We start from the raw sequence: 20,867 nt of genomic DNA, 5'->3' as shown, positions 1-20,867 counted from the left end.
AGGGTTGAAGTATGCACCCACTTCCATGGGCAAACCATTTCTTCTATACATAAGTATGAAAAAAATTTTACGGAATCTTGCGCTTAAGAAATTCTTTCTGAAGAAAGGCAAATCATCCATAGCAGACAGCAACCCTAATCCGGATACTTATATCCACACCACATTGGCCAATCCATCCTTATTCAACCCCATACACGAACAATCGGAGGCATTCCTAACCTTTGATAAACTAGTTACAAACGACATCAGAAAACTAAAAAGGGCTAAGTCCAGATTCAACCCTGGTAATTTAACCAATGCCGAAAAGAAAGCAATCAAAGACATACAGAGTAATAATAACATCATCATTCGTCCTGCGGACAAGGGAGGAGGCATCGTTATTCTGGATCGAGTCACGTACCATGAGGAATCAATTAGTTTGCTTAGCGATACCACCACCTACAGGAAATTGATTAGTGACCCCACATTGCAATTCAGTCACAAACTCAAATCCCTGTGCCTCAAAGGTCAATCCTTAGGTATATTGAACAAAAAGGAATTCAGTTTTGTACTCAATAAAGACCCCAGCCTGGCTATTTTCTACCATATCCCGAAGATGCATAAAAGTACAACATGTCCCCCGGGCAGGCCTATTATTTCAGGGATCAACAGCCTAACATCTAACCTGTCCCGGTATGTGGACACGCACTTACAGAAGTGCATGCAACTCATACCAGCCTACCTTAAGGATACGAGTCATATTCTCCGTATCTTGGAGAAAGTCAAATGGGAACCGAATTATGTCCTATGTACCCTGGACATTAAATCACTATACACGGTAATCGATCAGAATATGGGTTGCAAAATTGCAGGGCAATATCTACAAACCCTGGATATATACCCAAACACCCAGGTCACCTTCATCGAGGAGTGCATTCGGTTCATTCTACAGCATAACTATTTTTGGTACGAAAACGACTTCTGCCTGCAAATCTGTGGCTCTGCCATGGGCACACGATTTGCCCCCTCGTACGCTAATCTGTTTGTAGCCAAGTGGGAGGAGTCATATATCTTTCCTTCTGGCAATCTCCGCACCGGCCTGGTTTTTTGGCGTCGCTTTATCGACGACGTGCTCTTTATCTGGAATGGCCCCAGGGTCGAACTGGACTCCTTCATATCAAGTCTAAACAATAATACTTTTGGTTTGGAGTTCACACCCACGATCAGCAATACGAGCATCAATTTTCTTGACCTTAATATCTACATAAAGAATGACCAGATTTTTACTAAGTGCTTTCGCAAAGAGGTGGACTCCAACAGTTTTATTGGGATGACCAGCTGCCATCTCCCTGTCTGGCTTGCGAATATCCCCAAGGGACAATACACAAGAATCAGGCGGAATTGTACTACCTTGGAGGACTATAATGAAGATTCCGCTTTCCTCACTCAGCAATTCCTCGATAAGGGGTACCCCAGTGCATTATTGGACCAGGCCAAGAAAGATATCATGGAGACACCCAGGGACGCTCTATTACACAGAGTGAAACCCACTAATCAACCAATGAACATCCAGGACCAAATCCATCAATTACCATTTATCACCCAATTCCATTCTGGGCATACCAAATTCAGGTCCATTATCCATAAACACTGGTCTGTACTCCAAGGGGATAAAGTCATAGGTGAACTTTTGCCACCCGCACCAAGATTCATCTTCAAAAAGGCAAAATCTTTGGGCAGCATGATAGCCCCCACCACGAAACCGGCACTCAAACACAAACCAGTAACAGAGGCTACTGTTAACAGTAAGATAGGTTTTACTCCCTGCGGATTCTGCTATGGGTGCCGACATACATCCTTTTCAAAAATATGCCGTTCCACTTTTCTTGATCTGGACGGTAAGAACGAATATCCCATCAGGGATAACATCACGTGCTCTACCTCCAGGGTCATATATGCCATTGAATGCCCATGTAAAAAACTTTATGTTGGTCGCACAAAGAGGCCTATGATGGTCCGGGTGAAAGAACACTTTACCAATATTCGGAAGGGGTTCCTGGGCCACCCACTCTCTCGTCACTTCTGTGAAAAACATGACAAATCCACCAAGGGCATTGTATTTTGGGGTATCCAAAAGGTGAAACCAAATTTAAGAGGGGGCAACCTTATAAAAGCCATGTCAAGAGCTGAATCTCAGTGGATCTTCTCCTTGAACAGTCTGGCCCCTAAGGGTCTTAATCATGGGCTTGAAATATTTGCCTTTTAATCTTTCTTTTTTCCAGCCTATCTCCTCCTTCCCTTTCCCCCCCCCCCTCCCCCCTCCCTACGCCATTCTTCTCGGTATATTGGGATAGTTCAACAATACCCTCGTTTGTTCTTTGGGTTTCCAATTGGTTTTATTCAATTCTTATCCAGAAGGGCAGGACCACCACCTGCTTCTTCTTTTATCCATTTTAATATCTATTTCTATCATTTTTTGGTGTTTGCCTTTTGCCATATGCATATTTTATTTCTATTTTAACTAATTATGTATTAAAGATTAATTTTTAATTTTTAACTTTTAGATTTTCTAGTCAGTTCATTCTGATCTACTGCGGTAACCACACCATGCACCTCCATGAGATATATTCCTTTTTCATATACATAGCCTCTTTATAGGTCACATCTATCATTTTTGTACATATCCCCCAACTCTGATGTGACGGTCCACCTCCTACAGCACTTTTCCAGCAGCAGGTTACCTGGGCGGGTTGTGTATTGTGATTGACAGGTTGGGGGGTTTAAATATCGGGGCATCACAAGGGACGGGTAACCCTGATGAAGAAGGACGTTGCTCCTTCGAAACGCGTCGTTTTTTTGGTCCCTGTGTCTCCCCGTACCTTTCTCTAGCTCAGTGACGTCACGCGCTGAGCCCTGTGCCAGCGAGCTCCGCCCCCTGTTCTCTCCCGCTCGTATCCAGGGACGCTACCGGCCGGAGCCGTCCCTGGCTCTACGTAGCCCCTGCAACACACGCCACCCGGCGTTTGCTTTCCCCTGCTCGCCCGCCTGCTTACCTGCACACCCACCGGACGAATCCTGCCATTCAACCCGGACCACATTCTCTACTGCACGCTGAGTCCTCATTACATCACGGTGAGTCCGCATCACATTTCTTTGGGTATAATTATAACCCTGTTCCAGATCTAATTTTATATCAATCTAGGTTGGCTTATGGTGGTTTATGGGCTGTGGTAGGGGACCTCCCGCTGACACACGGTGCATTTATACAGCGTAATATCTCTTAAGCATTTCTATATACACTCATCCACATCCTTGGTCATTTTAATATCACTGCAGCGCGGATCCATTTCTTTTTATTTGTTTGCATTCCCCTTTGACAGTACCAGCTCCTTCTGTCTTGGTTCCTGCAGCTCAGTGATTTCAGTCAGGTAGCGCTGGTGTATTTTCTTATATCACACAGTTCCAATACAGTTCTGGCACAGTTCTTAGGTGCACATGACCCGATTTTTCAGGCTTAAGTACATCGGCCGGGCGTGACCAATCAGTGAAGCCAGAGCCGGCTCCAGGTTTTTGAGGTCCCCGGGCGAAAGAGTCTCAGTGGGCCCCCCTCTTTAACACATACCATGATTCATGATGCACAGATACAGCAGAGAAATATACCACAGTCAAGTAGCATATAACACAGCCCACTTAGCATATAACACAACCCACGCAGCATATAGTACCGCCACATAGCATATAGCACAGGCCACATAGTATATAGCACAGGCCACGTAGTATATAAAACAGCCCATGTAGCATATAGCACAGCCACATAGCATATAACACAGCCACGTAGCATATAGCAGTCATGTAGTATATAGCACAGCCACATAGTATATAGCACAGCCCACATAGTATATAGCACAGCCCATGTAGTATATAGCACAGCCCACGTAGTATATAGCACAGCCCACGCAGTGTATAACACAGCCCATGTAGTATATAGTACAGCCCACGCAGTGTATAACACAGCCCATGTAGTATATAGCACAGCCCACGTAGTATATAGCACAGCCCACACAGTGTATAACACAGCCCATGCAGTATATAGCACAGCCCATGTAGTATATAACACAGGCCACATAGTATATAACACAGCCCACATAGTATATAACACAGCCACGTAGTATATAACACAGCCACGTAGTATATTGCCCAGCCATGTATATGGCACAGCTACGTAGTATATAGCATAGCCCACGTAGTATATAACACAGCCACGTAGTATATAGCACAGCTCACGTAGTATATAGCACAGCTCACGCAGTATATAACACAGCCACGTAGTATATTGCCCAGCCACATAATATATTGCACAGCCCACGTAGTATGTAGCACAGCTCATGTAGTATATAGCACAGCTCACGCAGTGTATAACACAGCCACATAGTATATAGTACAGCAATGTAGTATATAGCACAGCCCACGTAGTATATAGCACAGGGACGTAGTATATAACACAGCCCACGCAGTATATAACACAGCCCACATAGTATATAGCAATGTGGGCACCATATCCCTGTTAAAAAAAAGAATTAAAATAAAAAATAGTTATATACTCACCTTCCGGCGGCCCCCGGATCCAGGCGAGGCTTTTAGCGATGCTCCTCGCGAAGCTCCAGTCCCAAGAATGCATTGCGGTCTCACGAGATGATGACGTAGTGGTCTCGCGAGACCGCTACGTCATCATCTCGCGAGACCGCAATGCATGGCCCGGAGCGTCGCAAGGAGCGGGAAAGGCGCCGGAAGGTGAGTATATAATGATTTTTTATTTTTTAATTATTTTTAACATTAGATCTTTTTACTATTGATGCTGCATAGGCAGACAGACAGACAAACAAACAGACGGAAGTGCCCCTTAGACGATTATATATATAGATACCTGTATGTCATCTCCTCCTGTATATAGTATATACCTGTATGTCATCTCCTCCTATATATAGTATATACCTGTATGTTATCTCCTCCTTCGCCCGGGTTAATAACTGCTGTTAGCAAAATAGAATGTGTTAACAAAAATGTATTCTACACACAAGAACCACAAAACAAATAGATAGAAATGTAATTATTAAAAGGCAAAAACTAAGCTAATAGAAGCCTTTCACAACATATATTTCATCTTGTTTTCATGTCTGCAAGACTCGCTTCCCTCTTCTCAGACAGTTCATTGGCCCTTGAGGAAGCAGCTCTTGTTCTCTTATCTGCAAGCCTCGCTTCCCTCTGTTCAGAAAGTTTATTGGCTCTTGAGGAAGCAGCTGCTGTTCTCATGTGTGTCAGCCTTGTTTCTCGGTCTTCATATTTTTCATTGGCCCATAATGCAGCTTTTCTTTTCGCATCAGCTGACATTCGTGCCATGGAATTCCTTTTCTTATGAGGCATTATTGTGGTAAAAAGTCTGTAACTGGCAGTTTCTATATCCTCTCACAGAGGTAATGTGACTGGCATCAGCCTTTCCACCAACACACACTAACTGACATGCTATTACCTCACACAAGCTTTGTTATACTGAGAATGTCCTTTGTTGCCTATATTAACCAATCAGAGCTCAGGATAGTTAACTGTAGCAAAATAGAAGCTGAGCTGTGATTGGTTGCTATTGGCAGCCTGATAAATCCCCAGCCAACAGGAAGCCCTCCCCCCTGGCAGTATATATTAGCTCACACATACACATAATAGACAGGTCATGTGACTGACAGCTGCCGTATTTCCTATATGGTACATTTGTTGCTCTTGTAGCTTGTCTGCTTATTAATCAGATTTTCATTTTTGAAGGATAATACCAGACTTGTGTGTGTTTTAGGGCGAGTTTCATGTGTCAAGTTGTGTGTGTTGAGTTGCGTGTGGCGACATGCATGTAGCGATGTTTGTGAGATGAGTTTTGTGTGGCGACATGCGTGTAGCAACTTTTTGTGTGTCGAGTTGCATGCAACAGGTTAGTGTAGCAAGTTGTGTGCAGCAAGTTTTGTGCATGGAGAGTTTTGCGCGTGGCGAGTTTTATGTGTGGTGCGTTTTGAGTATGTGCAAGTTTTGTGTGAGGCAACTTTTGCATGTGTTGCAACTTTTGTGCATGTGGCAATTGTTCCACGTGTGCAAGTTTTGCGTGTGGCGAGTTTTCCATGAGGAGAGTTTTGCACGTGTGGCGAGTTTTGCGTGAGCCTAGTTTTGCATGTGGCGAATTTTGCGCGTGGCGAGTTTTGAGTGGCGACTTTTGTGTTTTGACTTTTATGTGGCGAGGTTGGTGTATGTGTGGTGAAATGTGTGCTGAGGGTGATATATGTGTACAAGCACGTGGTTGTGTGTGGCGCATTTTGTGTGTGTGTTCATATCCCCGTGGTGGTGTGGTGATTATCCCATGTCGGGGCCCCACCTTAGCAACTGTACGGTATATACTCTTTGGCGCCGTCGCTCTCATTCTTTAAGTCCCCCTTGTTCACATCTGGCAGCTGTCAATTTGCCTCCAACACTTTTCCTTTCATTTTTTCCTCATTATGTAGATAGGGGCAAAATTGTTTAGTGAATTGGAATGCGTGGGGTTAAAATTTCGCCTCACAACATAGCCTATGACGCTCTCGGGGTCCAGACGTGTACCTGTGCAAAATGTTGTGGCTGTAGCTGCGACGGTGCAGATGTCAATCCCGGACATACACACATACATACATACACACATACACATTCAGCTTTATATATTAGATGTACCTGTATGTCATCCCCTCCTCGTGGTTTTGGCTTATAAATACTGAGGTAAAATACTGACCAAATACTGAACATGTGAAGGTGGCCTTATACACAGCCTTCACCTGCAGCGCCTCACTCTTCTCTATACACAGCCTCATACTGCAGCAGCACCTCACTTCTCTCATTTTCCCCCTGACATCTCTAATTTTCCCCCTCACATCTCTATCCATGAGGGTCTTCCCTTTCCCTTGACTTCATGCCTCACAGGAACAACTCCATTATAGACATGATGGAGCTAGATGTGCCCTGTGCCTGCTATGTGGAGTGGGTGTGGCTCAATACATACATACACTCAATTTTATATACTGTATATAGATTTATAACTTGAGGGGGTGTACTATCCAAAAAGTACCACTAGATGGCGCCAAGTGCATACTATGTTCAAATCTGAAGCAATACTTTGTAGGATTTCATTGAATGAGCTTGATGTACAATAACAAATTGTATTGTGGTACCGTGTTAGCCAGAAAAATCGATGTGAATACTTTTCTGCCCAATGATGACAGAAGTATTCTAGGAGTAATACCTTTATTGGCTAACCAGAAAATAATACGTTTGCAAGCTTTCAGAACACAGTGGCTCCTTCTTCAGGCAAGATTACAAATAGATTAATAAGAAACAAGCACAACATTTAAAGAATACTACAGGAGGACATTTGTTAGGGGGTGGGAAGTGTGATGAGCCCATAGATAATCAAATTAGGCATTTTCTTAGAAATGGAGAGGCAGTGGGAATAATGTTCTTAGCTATCCTGAGTCCATCTGGTGGAGGTGTGAATTGTATCCATGTAGTGACTCATAAATCCAGGTGTTAAATTGAGTCCTAGTGTCAACGAATTAAACATCTTCATTAGTTTGTATTCCCAAATTTTTCTTTCCCTGTGGTCCTTAAAATGACCTTTTAGCATTAAGACTTTTACATGTGGCATACAGTGTCCAGGTCCAGAGAAATGTTTTCCCACCGGTGTGTCCATTTCATTCCTGATTGTGTGCCTGTGTAGATTCATCCTAGTTTGTAGTCTTTGCATAGTTTCCCCACTATAGATACTTCCAGGGCACCTCGTACATTGTACACCACGTTGGAGGATGTACAAGAAAAGGAACCCGTGACCTTATAGTCCTGATTTGTGTTTGGTATGCGGACTATATCTGTTGGTAATATGTGGGGACACGTTTTGCATTTTTTATTGTTACAGGGGAATGTGCCAGTCACAGATGGTGATGAGAGGACACTTCTAACAAGGAGATTCCTTAAGTTAGGGGGCTGTTTATAGGAGAGAAGTGGTAGTTCTGGGAATATGTCTTTTAATTTGTGATCTCTGTGGAATATGGGTTGGAGATCAGCACCAATTTTCCTTAGGATGCTCATGTGGGGGTTGTATGTGACCACAAGAGGTCCTGTTGTTATCCTCTCTCAGTTTGTAATCCAGGAGGCTGCTTCTTGGGATCCTTGTAGCCCTGTGGATCTGCTCATCTATTACCAGTGGATGGTATTCTTGCTGTAGGAATGTATTCCTCAGTGATCGCAGCTGTAGTTCCCTGTCTTTGCTGTCTGAACAGATCCCAATATATCTCAGAGCTTGACTGTAGATGATGGATTTTTTTGTGTGTCTTGGATGAAAGCTGTTCCATCTAAGATAAGCCGGACGTCCGGAGGGCTTGTGGTAAATGGATGTCTGTATGGCATTGTCCTTGATGTGTATGGTCATGTCCAGAAAATGTATTTGGGTCTTTGAAACGTTGAGGGAGAGCTTGATGGTTGGGTGGAACTTGTTGAAGTTATTGTGGAAGGTGAGTAGATCATCTTTTGCGCCTGTCCATATTATTAGCAGATCATCAATGTAGCGGAAGTATGCAAAAGGTTTAACAGAGCAAGATGACAAAAACTCCTCCTCTAGTTTCGCCATAAATAAGTTAGCAGATTGTGGGGACATTTTGCTTCCCATGGCGCTGCCCATACACTGTTGGTATAAGTTGTTCCCAAAAGAAATATAGTTGTGATGGAGCACAAACCTGATAAATTGCAGTGTTGGTTCTGTGGCTAGATTGTTCTTTTGAAGGAAATAGTTGCCTGCTGCAATTAAATCCTCAGTGATTCTCCAGTGCCGCCGGAAGCAGCAGGCTTGTGACTACAAGTATGTGATCGGCATATATGCGGTTACACCTCACCTAGATGAGTGTGGCCTCACTTAGTGCAAGTGTATTGAGCTAGGCTGGACACAGCCTACCGGCGCTGCTGCCGGCACTCAGATCGGAGCATGCGGCCGCATAGGAATACATGCAGCCGCACGCTCCGCTCCTCTGTGCCAGGTGCAGTGCCGGGTATTGTCGTGCGAGACTCTTCCGAGTCTCGCGCAAGTGAGTATGAGCCCTAAAGCTGGACAACCCCTTTATTCAACTATCTCATGTTAAACACCAGTTGTTTCCTTTTAGCTCAGTTCCTGTGGTTTCCTGTAGGTGTCACCGTAACATAACAGATAGCAATAAACAACAGTATAAGTAGAATACTTTTATTAATGTTGTGTCAAAAATACACACAAGTTTAGCATACAAGTATTAAGGGTACAAAAAACAATAGGAATACAGAATATCAGAGAAAAACAATTGTTGTGTGAACATCAAACAACATTAAATGTGAGATATAGACCCTCTTTTCGATGCTTAAAGGGACAAGGTATCATCTATGAGCGTATCACCAGAAGGGGGCCTTTTACTCATGTTAGACTGGAGCGGCAGAGTCCCCTTTTGGGGATCAGTGGAGGTCCCTGAGATCAGACCCCAAACTGACCTAAAAGTTATCACCTCTCACCTAGTTATCTAGGTGATTACTTGTTTGCACTGGAATGCAACTTTAAGGTCTAATTGAAAAAGGTATTTTAGGGTGTGATATGAGTCTGTAAACCTGAAGTCATGTCATTTTAATATGAAAGTGTGCCTCTAATTATAAGGAAACACAATCACACATAATTTCACAATTTTCTGCTCCCAGATAGTAGCACAGACCAGCCACGGTTCTTAGTGAAGGCTCCTCAGGTCTATGGAGTCCTGATTCCGTGGCTCCCGTATCATTCTACGTTCTACATTATATCATAGGGAAACAGGAGCTAGGACCCAGGAGATTCCTAGTGATAGATATAAGGACCCCACAGCACTCACCATGGCCGCTCCGTGCCGCTGCTAAGAACTTAGCTACTATGCAGTGAATTTAGAAAAAAACATTCCACATCCCACAGTATCATTATTTTATTAAAGACCGGGGGGATTTTTTTGTTTCACACTTTCGATTTTTCCCTCCCTTTCTTCCAAGAGCCAATGAAATGGTCCTTCATTAGGCTGGCAAAGTATCCCATTGGTGGCCTGAGATGGCGTTTTTGGAGGCCAAAGGGAGCCGATGCATGTGAACACCTACAGGAGTGGAGTTCCATTTAAGTGGCGCTGTCAGAGATTCGGGGTCCTGGGTTCAAATCCCACTAAGGAAAATATCTGCTAGGTTTTTGTATGTTCTCCTTGTGTTTTCATGGGGTCCATTTGGGTTCTCCAGCTTGCTCACACACTCCAAAGACTTACCGATAGGGAATTTAAACAGAAAGTCCCAACAGGGGACAGTGATGATTACAGCTCCTGAGCCCTCTCCATAAATAGGAACCTCTGCAGTCAAGTATATGTATGTGATTTTGAGTTAAGGGGTTATTAAGTGTGACACAATCATGTCCCCAAAATAAGTCATAAATAGGTGGACAACCCCTTTAAGTGTTGATATGTACAAAGACTCAACAGTTTAAGATAAAACAAAAAAAGGCAAAGAATGAATAGGAGTCGGTTAGTGTCTTAATGAAGCTAATGGATGCAGTCAGTCACATTCATGGTTTACTTTATTAAAGCAAACTGATTTTAAACTTTATGAATTATGGTGTGCAGTAGCTTCTCACAGCCTGCAGGGGTCACAGCTCTTTGTATAAACACTGCAGACAATATGGCGGTCTATTCACTGTTGTCGATAGAACTCCCTCCTGTACTGTCTCCATACATGTATACTACACTTAAAGAATTTAAAGGGGTTGTCCAGTTAAAACAAGTTATCTATCCACAGGATAGGATGATCGGTGGGGTCTCACCACAGCAGATCAGGGAACTTTTTTCCCCATTACCAGATTTAACAGCGAGTTGGATGCCCAGACACTGCTTTATTTATTCCCTATGGGGAGGTCGGGGAAAAAAATCAAAGCGCAGCATTTGGCAGCCCCATAAGGAATGAAGACAGTGGTGGTTGCACATGGTACTACCGCTACATTGCGACAGGGATAACAAACTGCAGCAGGCGATGAGGAGTTATGGACAAGCACAAAGTGAACGTTCCATACAAGTTTCTCTACACGAATGTCCACTCATCAACAGCATAACCCGATATGCCGCTATAGAAGACGAACAAGCTAACATGCTCACTACATGTGTTGTTACAGACTGAAGGTTTCTGTGTGATATATGGGCCTACTGAAACCATAGACATTAGTTCATATATCTTAAGCCCTATCAGTAATACCAGTTTAATTCACCATAATGTGTCAGGTTGGTTACCAAGAACATGGTCACATTTTGATAAGAGTTACCAGTGTTTGATACAAATGCACGTACCCCAGTTACTGGGGAATGACGTTTAGGCTTTTGCTATGTAGCATGGACCTACAGGATCACTGCAACCCAAGGAAGCAGATGCCTTCACTATGAAATGGCACAGTTATAGATACGCCAATCAGTTACCATGAGACATTCATATAGTGAGCAGATGTCATAGGTCAAAACCTACACAGGCCTTGTCTTCGGTTTGTTCCAGGCTAGCATTAGACGGGGTTGGCCACTTTGTCTTTTATAGGTGTGTTGGGGGATTATTAGATGAGTAGTAGTACAACAGGTTCTCCTACTCTTCCTCAGCTTACACAGCTCTCCTCTACTCAAAATAGTGGCTAGTGGAGGAGCATGTGGCCAGACCTGTCCATCTGCCTCCTCCAAATAATAATCACCTCACATGAGATGATGTTTTTCAATTATTCTCTGGCAACGCTGCTCACAAGCTGCTCTATCAGAAGCCATTTTGAGACTGCAGATCATCAAGTACATGAGGAGAACCTGTAACACTTGTATATTAGTAGGTGTCCCGGTATCAGGTACCAACACATTTGTGAATAAATATATAGTACCAACCCCTTTGAAACTGCATCTGTACACCTGTATTACGGAAGCACAGCCCGAGACAAGCAAGAGTGTCAGGGCCTGAAGTGACCTCTTAAAGCCAATCTGACAAGGTGCTATCAATTTGAGACCCAAGTGTTAGTATTCATAGCAAGGTCTGAATGGACAATACATAAAACTGAAACCTAACCAAAGTGCTAAACTCACAGCAACCAACTACATCCATCTGATTAATCGGAGCCCATCACATGACTATGAGGGCCAGCTTATCCCAAACGTGGTGTCCAGCAATCTTCGAAGGACCCATCATTCAACCACTTTATTGCTAGATTACTCTTTTTCCATCCGAATATTTCATTTTTACACCAGCTTAGAACAAAGGTTTTTTTTTTTTTGTTTTGTTTTTTTTTAAGTTTTATTGCAAACCCTTGGGTTTGGTCACAAAAAAGGTACATGTTCTCTTATTACTTACAGTACATTGGCATTATGTTTTCTGTCAGTTTAAATATACAGCTCTTGATTATATACAATATGCACAAAGATGGTCAGGAATGTCCAAAAATAAACTTAAATAATGTACATTAAAACCACATGTTACAGCTTTCAACATCTAAATTTGGGGCATTTTGGTCCATAAAACCGTTTCTAAAAATAGAAATCTGTATAGCAGCAAATGCTTTCCTTCAATCATTGAAAACAATGATTATTGCAAGCCCAAGGTAACACATTTAATTAGTATTATCTAGACAAAAAAAACAAAAAAAAAAACAACATGGTTTACATTAACTTTAGCTTCCACATATGGAAGAAAAAAAGTACAATGCCCCAGAATTAGTGTCACATTAACGTCTGAAAAACCACAGCGTCACACTCATCATTGTTCACTTGTAAAACCAGAGTCTCCACCCAAGAACTTCCATCTGATGTGGACAATTCTCAAGCTACACCGGATCTCTGAATTGAGAAAGGCACGTTGCAAAAAAAATGTAAAAAAATAAAACAACGTTTATTATAACTCCATCTCTTCATTTTCCTGTATCTGTTTTATCAAAGTCCACGACCTGCACTCAGGTTCTCGAAAGACAAGGACTCCTCATAACTAAGAGCCATGCCCTTATTAAAGTCACTTGTTCCTCCTTTGACTAAGCTCCACTGTGCGTTCTTCCAGAAAAACTGGTGGTGTTGAAATTAAGGCTGTGATGCCGTCATGAAGGATGTGCAATTCTTTTTTTTTTTTCTCTCGTTAGAAAAAAAAAATATCTTAAGTGACTCAAAATGACCAGATGGTGAGAATGTCCCTCAAAGGAAAGATTCCATAGGTGGAGCGTAGGAGAAGCCCATAAAAGCTTCTGCAGCCTCTTTAATGCTTGCTGTTATGAGGATACTATCCGGTGACTGGCCGATGGAATTCGGAACTGGTTCTTCTGTGAATTCGGGATCAAAGTGTTGAAGATCACTGGGACCACTCTGAAAAAACAATGGAGATGAAGCGATTAGAATCATGAAGCACAAAATATAGTACTGTTTCTACCAGAAATCCTAGTAAAGAATGAACACTGTATGCCATAGTCCCCGACTATGTAACTAAGTGGGCATGAAAAGTACCGCTGACTAGTAATATATGGACGTGCGTATGGATTTCTATTATATATACTATAAAGTTTCCCTAAATACATTCACAAGTGTTGCCGCCTTGATCTTTTCTTAGATCTATCAATGGAGTCTCATGGTTTATGCACAGACCACATTCTGGTCATTTCACAATGTGTGCAGGTATATACTAGTGTACCTCTTAATAACCAGTAACGTAATGCAATATATAGTCGCACCTAAAATAACCGCCTTAGAAAAATAAAAGCAATGACAATGAGACATAGCTGTAATTCCGGATACTTACCACATTTGGGTTAAAAGGAGGGGTAATCTTCTTATTGATGAGATCATCCCAGTTAATTGGAGAGAAAAAGATGTGGTTCTTAATCTCCATCTGTCAGCAAAGGAGGAATTAGATTAGTCCAATCAAAAGTAATTAGACATGCATGCTGTATCAGTGGGTGGAAGTCCTGGAATTTATATTTAGAATCTACTTACAAAGTCATTCTTGGCACCAAGTCTCTTTGTCCGATCTTTCTGCAAAAGGCCCTCAAGAAGGTTCCTGGCTGAGTTGGTTATGTTTGGTTTCAGCTGTAGTGGCTTGTTCAGGATGTTGTCATACATCTCGGCTGTGTTTCGGCTGTAGAAAGGTGGCTGTGGAGAGAATCCATTTTATTAGGGCGATATTAACACCACAATTTACTTATATTACACCCACTTAGGTAGCAGTTCTGGTATCACAAGACCAGGAGTAGATGATCTACTTACCAGGCCATACAACATCTCATAGAGAACAGCTCCCAGGCACCACCAGTCAACTGTCCTGTCATAAGGCTGTTTGTGAAGAACTTCTGGTGCAAGGTACTGGAAAGAAGACAGAAGCCGTTAAGTGACATGACATCAGTCACTGTTAGCACATTCATTTTTAAAAATAAATGCAAAATATATGTGAAAACTCATGAATATTTACCTCTGGGGTGCCACAGAAAGTAGAAGTTGTGCCATTGGGCTCAATGTTCTCCTTGCAAAGTCCAAAATCAGTAAGTACAATGTGACCCTGTGAATCCAGTAATATGTTCTCAGGCTTCAAGTCTCTATAAAACAAAACACAAAGAACATTTATAACGTATGGTTTGATACTCAAGCAAAAGTGCAGGTCTATGTAAAGTTGCAACCCTCAAATCTATGTTACATAGACAACGAAAGAAAGTGGGCATCACTCAATAGCTTATTCCATGCACAATATGGTGTATTTTTTGGCCCATGTGAACCGGTGGCAACATTTTAATGCAAGAGCCTTTGTCAAACTCACATTCGTTAGAGCCAAAATGTTGCCACCTTTTCACATGAGCCATCAAAGACACCACTTTCTTTCCAAGGAATCTGTTATTGAGTGCTGCCTGCTTTCTTCAGATACCTATCACTAGGAGAAATGCCATGTAGGACTATTACCTGTAGACAATGTTAAGAGAATGCAAGTATCCCAGTGCACTGGCTATCTCAGCGGCATAAAACCGAGCTCGTGGCTCCAGGAAGCAACGTTCCCTCTGGAGATGGTAGAATAGCTGCAAGACAGAACCAGAAGCAAATATTAAACCATCAATCAGCTGCATAAAACACAATACACTTGTGGTGTGTACGGCATGTAAAACAATTGTTGGAAACTAAGGTTTTGCCAGTGACAGCAGCCAAGGACATCCTAAAGTGGCAAGTCTCCAGCCCTTGGCTATGGTCTCTGTGGTAAAAAGAAGAGTGCAGAATAACCAAGCTCCATGAAACCGCTGCTTACCTCTCCACCATTGATGTAGTCCAGAATGAAGTATAGTCTGCTGGCCGTCTGGAAGGAGAAGTGGAGCCCAACCAGGAACGGGTGTTTCACATTTTTCAGCAGCACGTTACGTTCTGACATGATGTGTTTCTCCTGAAATTAACAATCGATACAGGGTCACTTTCCATCTACATCGTGTCCTCCTCTCCTTCCATACCCAAGGTATTTGTCAGAACTGGATGAGATCATTTTCCCCATACAGAACACCATAACCCCATAATTATCACAGTGAGTCACCGTATAAGAAGTAAATACATTAAGTAAGGACAATTACCTCTTTCTTCTTTAGGATTGCCTTTTTCTGGAGGACTTTAACCGCATAGAATTTCTCATCAGCTGTGTGTCTGGCCAAAAGCACTTTCCCGAAGCTACCCTTCCCAATGATCTTTAGGAACTGGAAGTCAGATGGCTTGGCATGAGGATTGGATGAAGGTCCAAGGTTGATTTGTTGAGATGGACTGGGCTGCAAGAATTAAACAAGTTGGTTACATGGGCTGCATAACACTAAGATCACAATCACTAGATTTCAGAGAGTTTCTATAGGAAAACAGCATGAACTATTATGATGACTTACTGGAGGAGAGGGGTTGCCATTCAGTAGTTCTGGCTCTTGGGGTTGTGAAATAGTCAAGATGGTCTGAACCTCTGGGCTACAAAAGAAAAATGCACATATTAGCAATAGCAGACCATGACCAGCAGAGTGCAGACATGCAGTGCAGGAAAATACAGCAGCACTAGTTGCTTCAGTACTTGGAAAGAAGAATCTATTACTGATGATGTTAACATGTCACTAAATCTAATGGTATTGGGAAGAAGACCTCTCACGGATGATCACCTTGTAGGCTTCACTAGATCTAATGGTATTGGGAAGAAGACCTCTCACTGATGATCACCTTGTAGGCTTCACTAGATCTAACAGTATTGGATGGAAGGAGATCTCTCACTGATGATCACCTTGTAGGCTTCACTAGATCTAATGGTATTGGGAAGAAGACCTCTCACTGATGATCACCTTGTAGGCTTCACTAGATCTAACAGTATTGGATGGAAGGAGATCTCTCACTGATGATCACCTTGTAGGCTTCGCTAGATCTAATGGTATTGGGAAGAAGACCTCTCACTGATGATCCCCTTGTAGGCTTCACTAGATCTAACAGTATTGGATGGAAGGAGATCTCTCACTGATGATCACCTTGTAGGTTTCACTAGATCTAACAGTATTGGATGGAAGGAGATCTCTCACTGATGATCACCTTGTAGGCTTCGCTAGATCTAATGGTATTGGGAAGAAGACCTCTCACTGATGATCACCTTGTAGGCTTCGCTAGATCTAACAGTATTGGATGGAAGGAGACCTTTCACTGATGATCAATCCCCTTGTAGGTTTCACTAGATCTAACAGTATTGGATGGAAGGAGATCTCTCACTAATGATCCACTTGTAGGTTTCACTAAAACTAACAGCATTGGATGGAAGGAGACCTCTCACTAATGATCTACTTGTAGATTTCACTAAATCTAACAGCATTGGATGGAAGGAGACCTCTCACTGATCATCACCTTGTAGGTTTCACTAGATCTAATTGCATCGGATGGAAGACCTCTCACTCATGATCCCCTAGTAGGCTTCACTAGATCTAATATGTATGTTTATTATAAACTGCCTAGGACTAGCTAATGCATTAACCCCTTGCAATCTGCAGAAGAATGCTACAAGAACCAGCAGCAGACAACATTGGGACATGACTTACTGTTTGCAGGCATAGGAGTTAGTGGAGATCTTCTGGATAAAGTCGTTCAATCCCATTCTTCTCTGTTTCATGAAAGCTGGAAGACACAAAGAAAGAAGGGCTGAGTACAGTGCCCACAGCCAGTGCCCACAGCTCCACAGCCAGTGCCCACAGCACCACAGCCAGTGCCCACAGCTCCACAGCCAGTGCCCACAGCTCCACAGCCAGTGCCCACAGCTCCACAGCCAGTGCCCACAGCACCACAGCCAGTGCCCACAGCACCACAGCCAGTGCCCACAGCACCACAGCCAGTGCCCACAGCTCCACAGCCAGTGCCCACAGCACCACAGCCAGTGCCCACAGCTCCACAGCCAGTGCCCACAGCACCACAGCCAGTGCCCCGGGCAGCCCCCTGCACTCACCGATGAGTATGGCCACCATGCCCCTCATCTTGGAGTACGTTAAAGTGTTGGTCGGTGTGCTCTCAGTCTTTACGGTCATAGTTGCTCTGGTTATAAATCCTTAGGAGCAGCGCAGACTATTACTCCGAGGACGGCTCGCACTTTCTACAGCGCTGCAGCCAGAGCGGGGCTTTATATAGGGGATGAGCTGGTGGGCGGGGCTAAGGCACAATGAAAGAAACTTGGCACAGGTTCAAAGCGCCCACATCCAGCCGGGGTCAGTCAGCCGGCGCCTCATGCAAGCCCCGCCTCCTGTAAGCGCCGCCCCTCGTCCGGTCACTGACGTCACGCGGGCAGGGGACTGTGCAGCCAGTGACTGCTCCAGGACTTTATGTCCAGTTCTACCAGGAACAATGGAAGGTAGTACCGGCTACAGGCCGTGCGCAATGGCGGCGGGACTGGCTGTGCACGGGGAGCGACAGGAACATTGTACCCTGTCCCTGGTAGGGAGACACGGAATACGTCAGCCATACACGGAGAACACGCCATGTGCATGGTGACACCGAGCAGCTGCTGCCTCCGCCGCAGTGGTGGGAGATACTGTGCCCACACACACTGCTCATCCTCCTCCGCCGCACACATGACAAGCTGCAAGGGGCTGCCAGCGGGAGCAGGGCAGGGGGGCTGCCAGAGGGAGCAGGGTACCGGGGGCTGCCAGAGGGAGCAGGGCAGGGGGGCTGCCAGAGGGAGCAGGGCAGGGGGGCTGCCAGAGGGACCAGGGCACCGGGGGCTGCCAGAGGGAGCAGGGCAGGGGGGAGGCCAGAGGGAGCAGGGCAGGGGGGAGGCCAGAGGGAGCAGGGCAGGGGGGCTGCCAGAGGGAGCAGGGCAGGGGGGCTGCCAGAGGGAGCAGGGCACCGGGGGCTGCCAGAGGGAGCAGGGCACCGGGGGCTGCCAGAGGGAGCAGGGCACCGGGGGCTGCCAGAGGGAGCAGGGCAGGGGGGCTGCCAGAGGGAGCAGGGCAGGGGGGCTGCCAGAGGGAGCAGGGCACCGGGGGCTGCCAGAGGGAGCAGGGCAGGGGGGCTGCCAGAGGGAGCAGGGCACCGGGGGCTGCCAGAGGGAGCAGGGCAGGGGGGCTGCCAGAGGGACCAGGGCACCGGGGGCTGCCAGAGGGTAGGCATGTGTATAGGCAGGTCACAGGCACTATGGGGGCTACACTCCACACAGCTAGAGCAGAGATAGAGGGAAGGGGATGGGAGAGATTAGATACATAATAGCTAGTGATGGATATACTATATAAATAGAATAGATGTGAGAGATAGATACGTTTAATAGAAGATAGATAATAAATAGATAATTCCTAGAGATGGATTGATAATAGATACATAGAAAAATAATAGCTCATAGCTGGAGATGGATGGATAGAAGGGGAGAGAAATGGATGATAGGTATAATAGGCATATAACGGGTAACCATCAGGTGAAGTAATAGACAACAGACATGTTTAAAAGATTATATATATATTTCTATATATACAAAAAGTGTAGGCAGCATCCCCAAGGAATTTTAGAAAGTACAAATAACGTTTCTGAGTACAGTGCCACTCTACACATGGGGCAATAAACGTTTTTTTGCTCTAAAATTACATTTTTCTACCTGGAGGCTTGCACCTCTTAAAAAAAGTAAAAGCAGGGGCGAATATATCAGGGGTGATAGATAATAGATAGATATATAGATAATAGAGACTATAGATAGATAATGAGATAGATGATAGACCTATACAGATAGACAGATGTGATGGCTAGATAGATACTATCAATAGGAGATAGATAGATAGATAGATAGATAGATAGATAATAGATAGATGATGGATATATCTGTAGATAAATAGGAGATAGATAAATAGATAGACTGGGTTATTTACATCAGCAGTACAGATCTGACCACCGGGGGGCGCCAGGGAGTCGCACATTAAACATACACAACCTCCAGGGAAGCTCTGACTTTCATACTTTTGGGTTGTGACAAAGTATCTTTTACATTCCGATTATAATTAAATGTAACTTGTCATTCCTTGTTACAAGTGAAAAGAGCAATCAGCAGGTTTTGCCTCTATCAGACACATTTACAGTAATCTGTGTGCACTACGGGTGGGATTATTCCACACTATACGTGATTCCTGCTGTGCACACAGAGGACATATCCTGGCTGTGCGGATGACACTCTCCCCAGGTAGTGATCACCTGTGTGCCCCCTGCCTGCACAATGCCGGCTCAGCATACAGCACACAGCCCAGGTTACTGGCCACCTTTCTGCCCTGCACAGCATTGCCCCAGCACCAGGCACAATCCAGTGGTCAGCCAGCTGGCAGGAGCAGGGGAAGGACCCCCAGCTGGCACCGAGCAGCACTCCTGTAGCTGGGATGCAATCACCTACCTTTCAGAGGCGACTTTTCCGCCTTGGTCCTCATGTTGGAGTGCAGCTATGCTGTGGCAGCATATAATCCAGCCGAGCGCTTACTCCTCCCTGAAGACACTGGCTAAGCCCCACCGAGTGGGGAGAGGAGGCTCGGGAGGCCGCCGGCCGGTTTATGGCCGCGGGCAGATAAGTGTGCGGGGAGACATTGGCTGAGCCTGCAGCATCACAGTCCAAAGTCCCCGGCGCCTGCAGCAGCCCGGAGCTGCTCCTGTGCGGGGGGCTAGGAGCTCGGGGGTCTCCTGGGCGGGGGGCTAGGAGCTCGGGGGTCTCCTGGGTGGCGCCTGATGGTCACTGCTGTCCTCTGCAGGAAAGCCAAGTTGTTGAGACTGGATTCTTCCCTGCCGGCCGGATCCCCGGAGGGTGGAGCAGGCGCCCCCTGTCCTGCCTGCCACCTACCAAGCGTTTCCGCACAGGAAAAATACACTGCTCGCCGGGGTTGTTCCCTTTTCCTTCCTGCCAATGCAATCCTATGCAGTGACCCAGCTATTAAAAGTTGTGCACCACTACAGACACAAAACTGCAGAAAGCTCCTATCACAACAATTCTACAGCCAGGCTGCGCTAATGCGGGGCTTCTGGCCCACACTGGGGGTAACCAAACACACTGCTAGTGCTTACACAGAAGCCAAATAATGGGATGGATGGAGAAAAAAGACTAACAATAGTAGGGTGCAGAGCCTCCCAGGAACATGCATACCGTACATAATGGCTAGATAGACATATAATAAGATAGATAGTAGATGGATAGATAGATAGATAATATATATAGATGGTAGATAAATGGATAGATAATAGATAGAAAATAGATAATATATATTTATATATGGCTGATGGATAGATAGAAGTGAGATAGGTATTAAATACACAGTTACATATGCAATAAACATGTACAGTAGCAAG

General features: G+C 44.6%; 1 protein-coding gene across 2 annotated transcripts; it reads right to left on the bottom strand.

The window, feature by feature from the left end:
• Positions 1–12,314: 12,314 nt before the first annotated feature.
• On the bottom strand, positions 12,315–20,423 carry LOC143807603 (serine/threonine-protein kinase Sgk1). 2 transcript variants are annotated; one of them, XM_077289327.1, is made up of 11 exons: positions 19,927–20,423; positions 17,114–17,189; positions 15,938–16,013; positions 15,638–15,826; positions 15,325–15,456; positions 14,988–15,100; positions 14,506–14,629; positions 14,304–14,399; positions 14,034–14,189; positions 13,840–13,929; positions 12,315–13,409 (listed from the first exon to the last, which is right to left on the bottom strand). In XM_077289327.1, the coding sequence occupies exons 1-11, from the start codon at positions 19,958–19,960 to the stop codon at positions 13,242–13,244; spliced, it is 1,254 nt and encodes a 417-aa protein (XP_077145442.1). In that variant the 5' UTR covers positions 19,961–20,423; the 3' UTR covers positions 12,315–13,241. The 2 variants fall into 2 exon arrangements, with proteins under 2 accessions (XP_077145442.1, XP_077145441.1); XM_077289326.1 differs by lacking the exon at positions 19,927–20,423 and adding an exon at positions 17,515–18,048.
• Positions 20,424–20,867: the final 444 nt, after the last annotated feature.

The sequence above is a fragment of the Ranitomeya variabilis genome, chromosome 2, assembly GCF_051348905.1.
Source record: "Ranitomeya variabilis isolate aRanVar5 chromosome 2, aRanVar5.hap1, whole genome shotgun sequence".
Lineage (NCBI taxonomy): Eukaryota > Metazoa > Chordata > Amphibia > Anura > Dendrobatidae > Ranitomeya > Ranitomeya variabilis.
The sequence above is the reverse complement of the archived record's forward strand: the minus strand, read 5'-3'. Positions and strand labels throughout refer to the sequence as shown.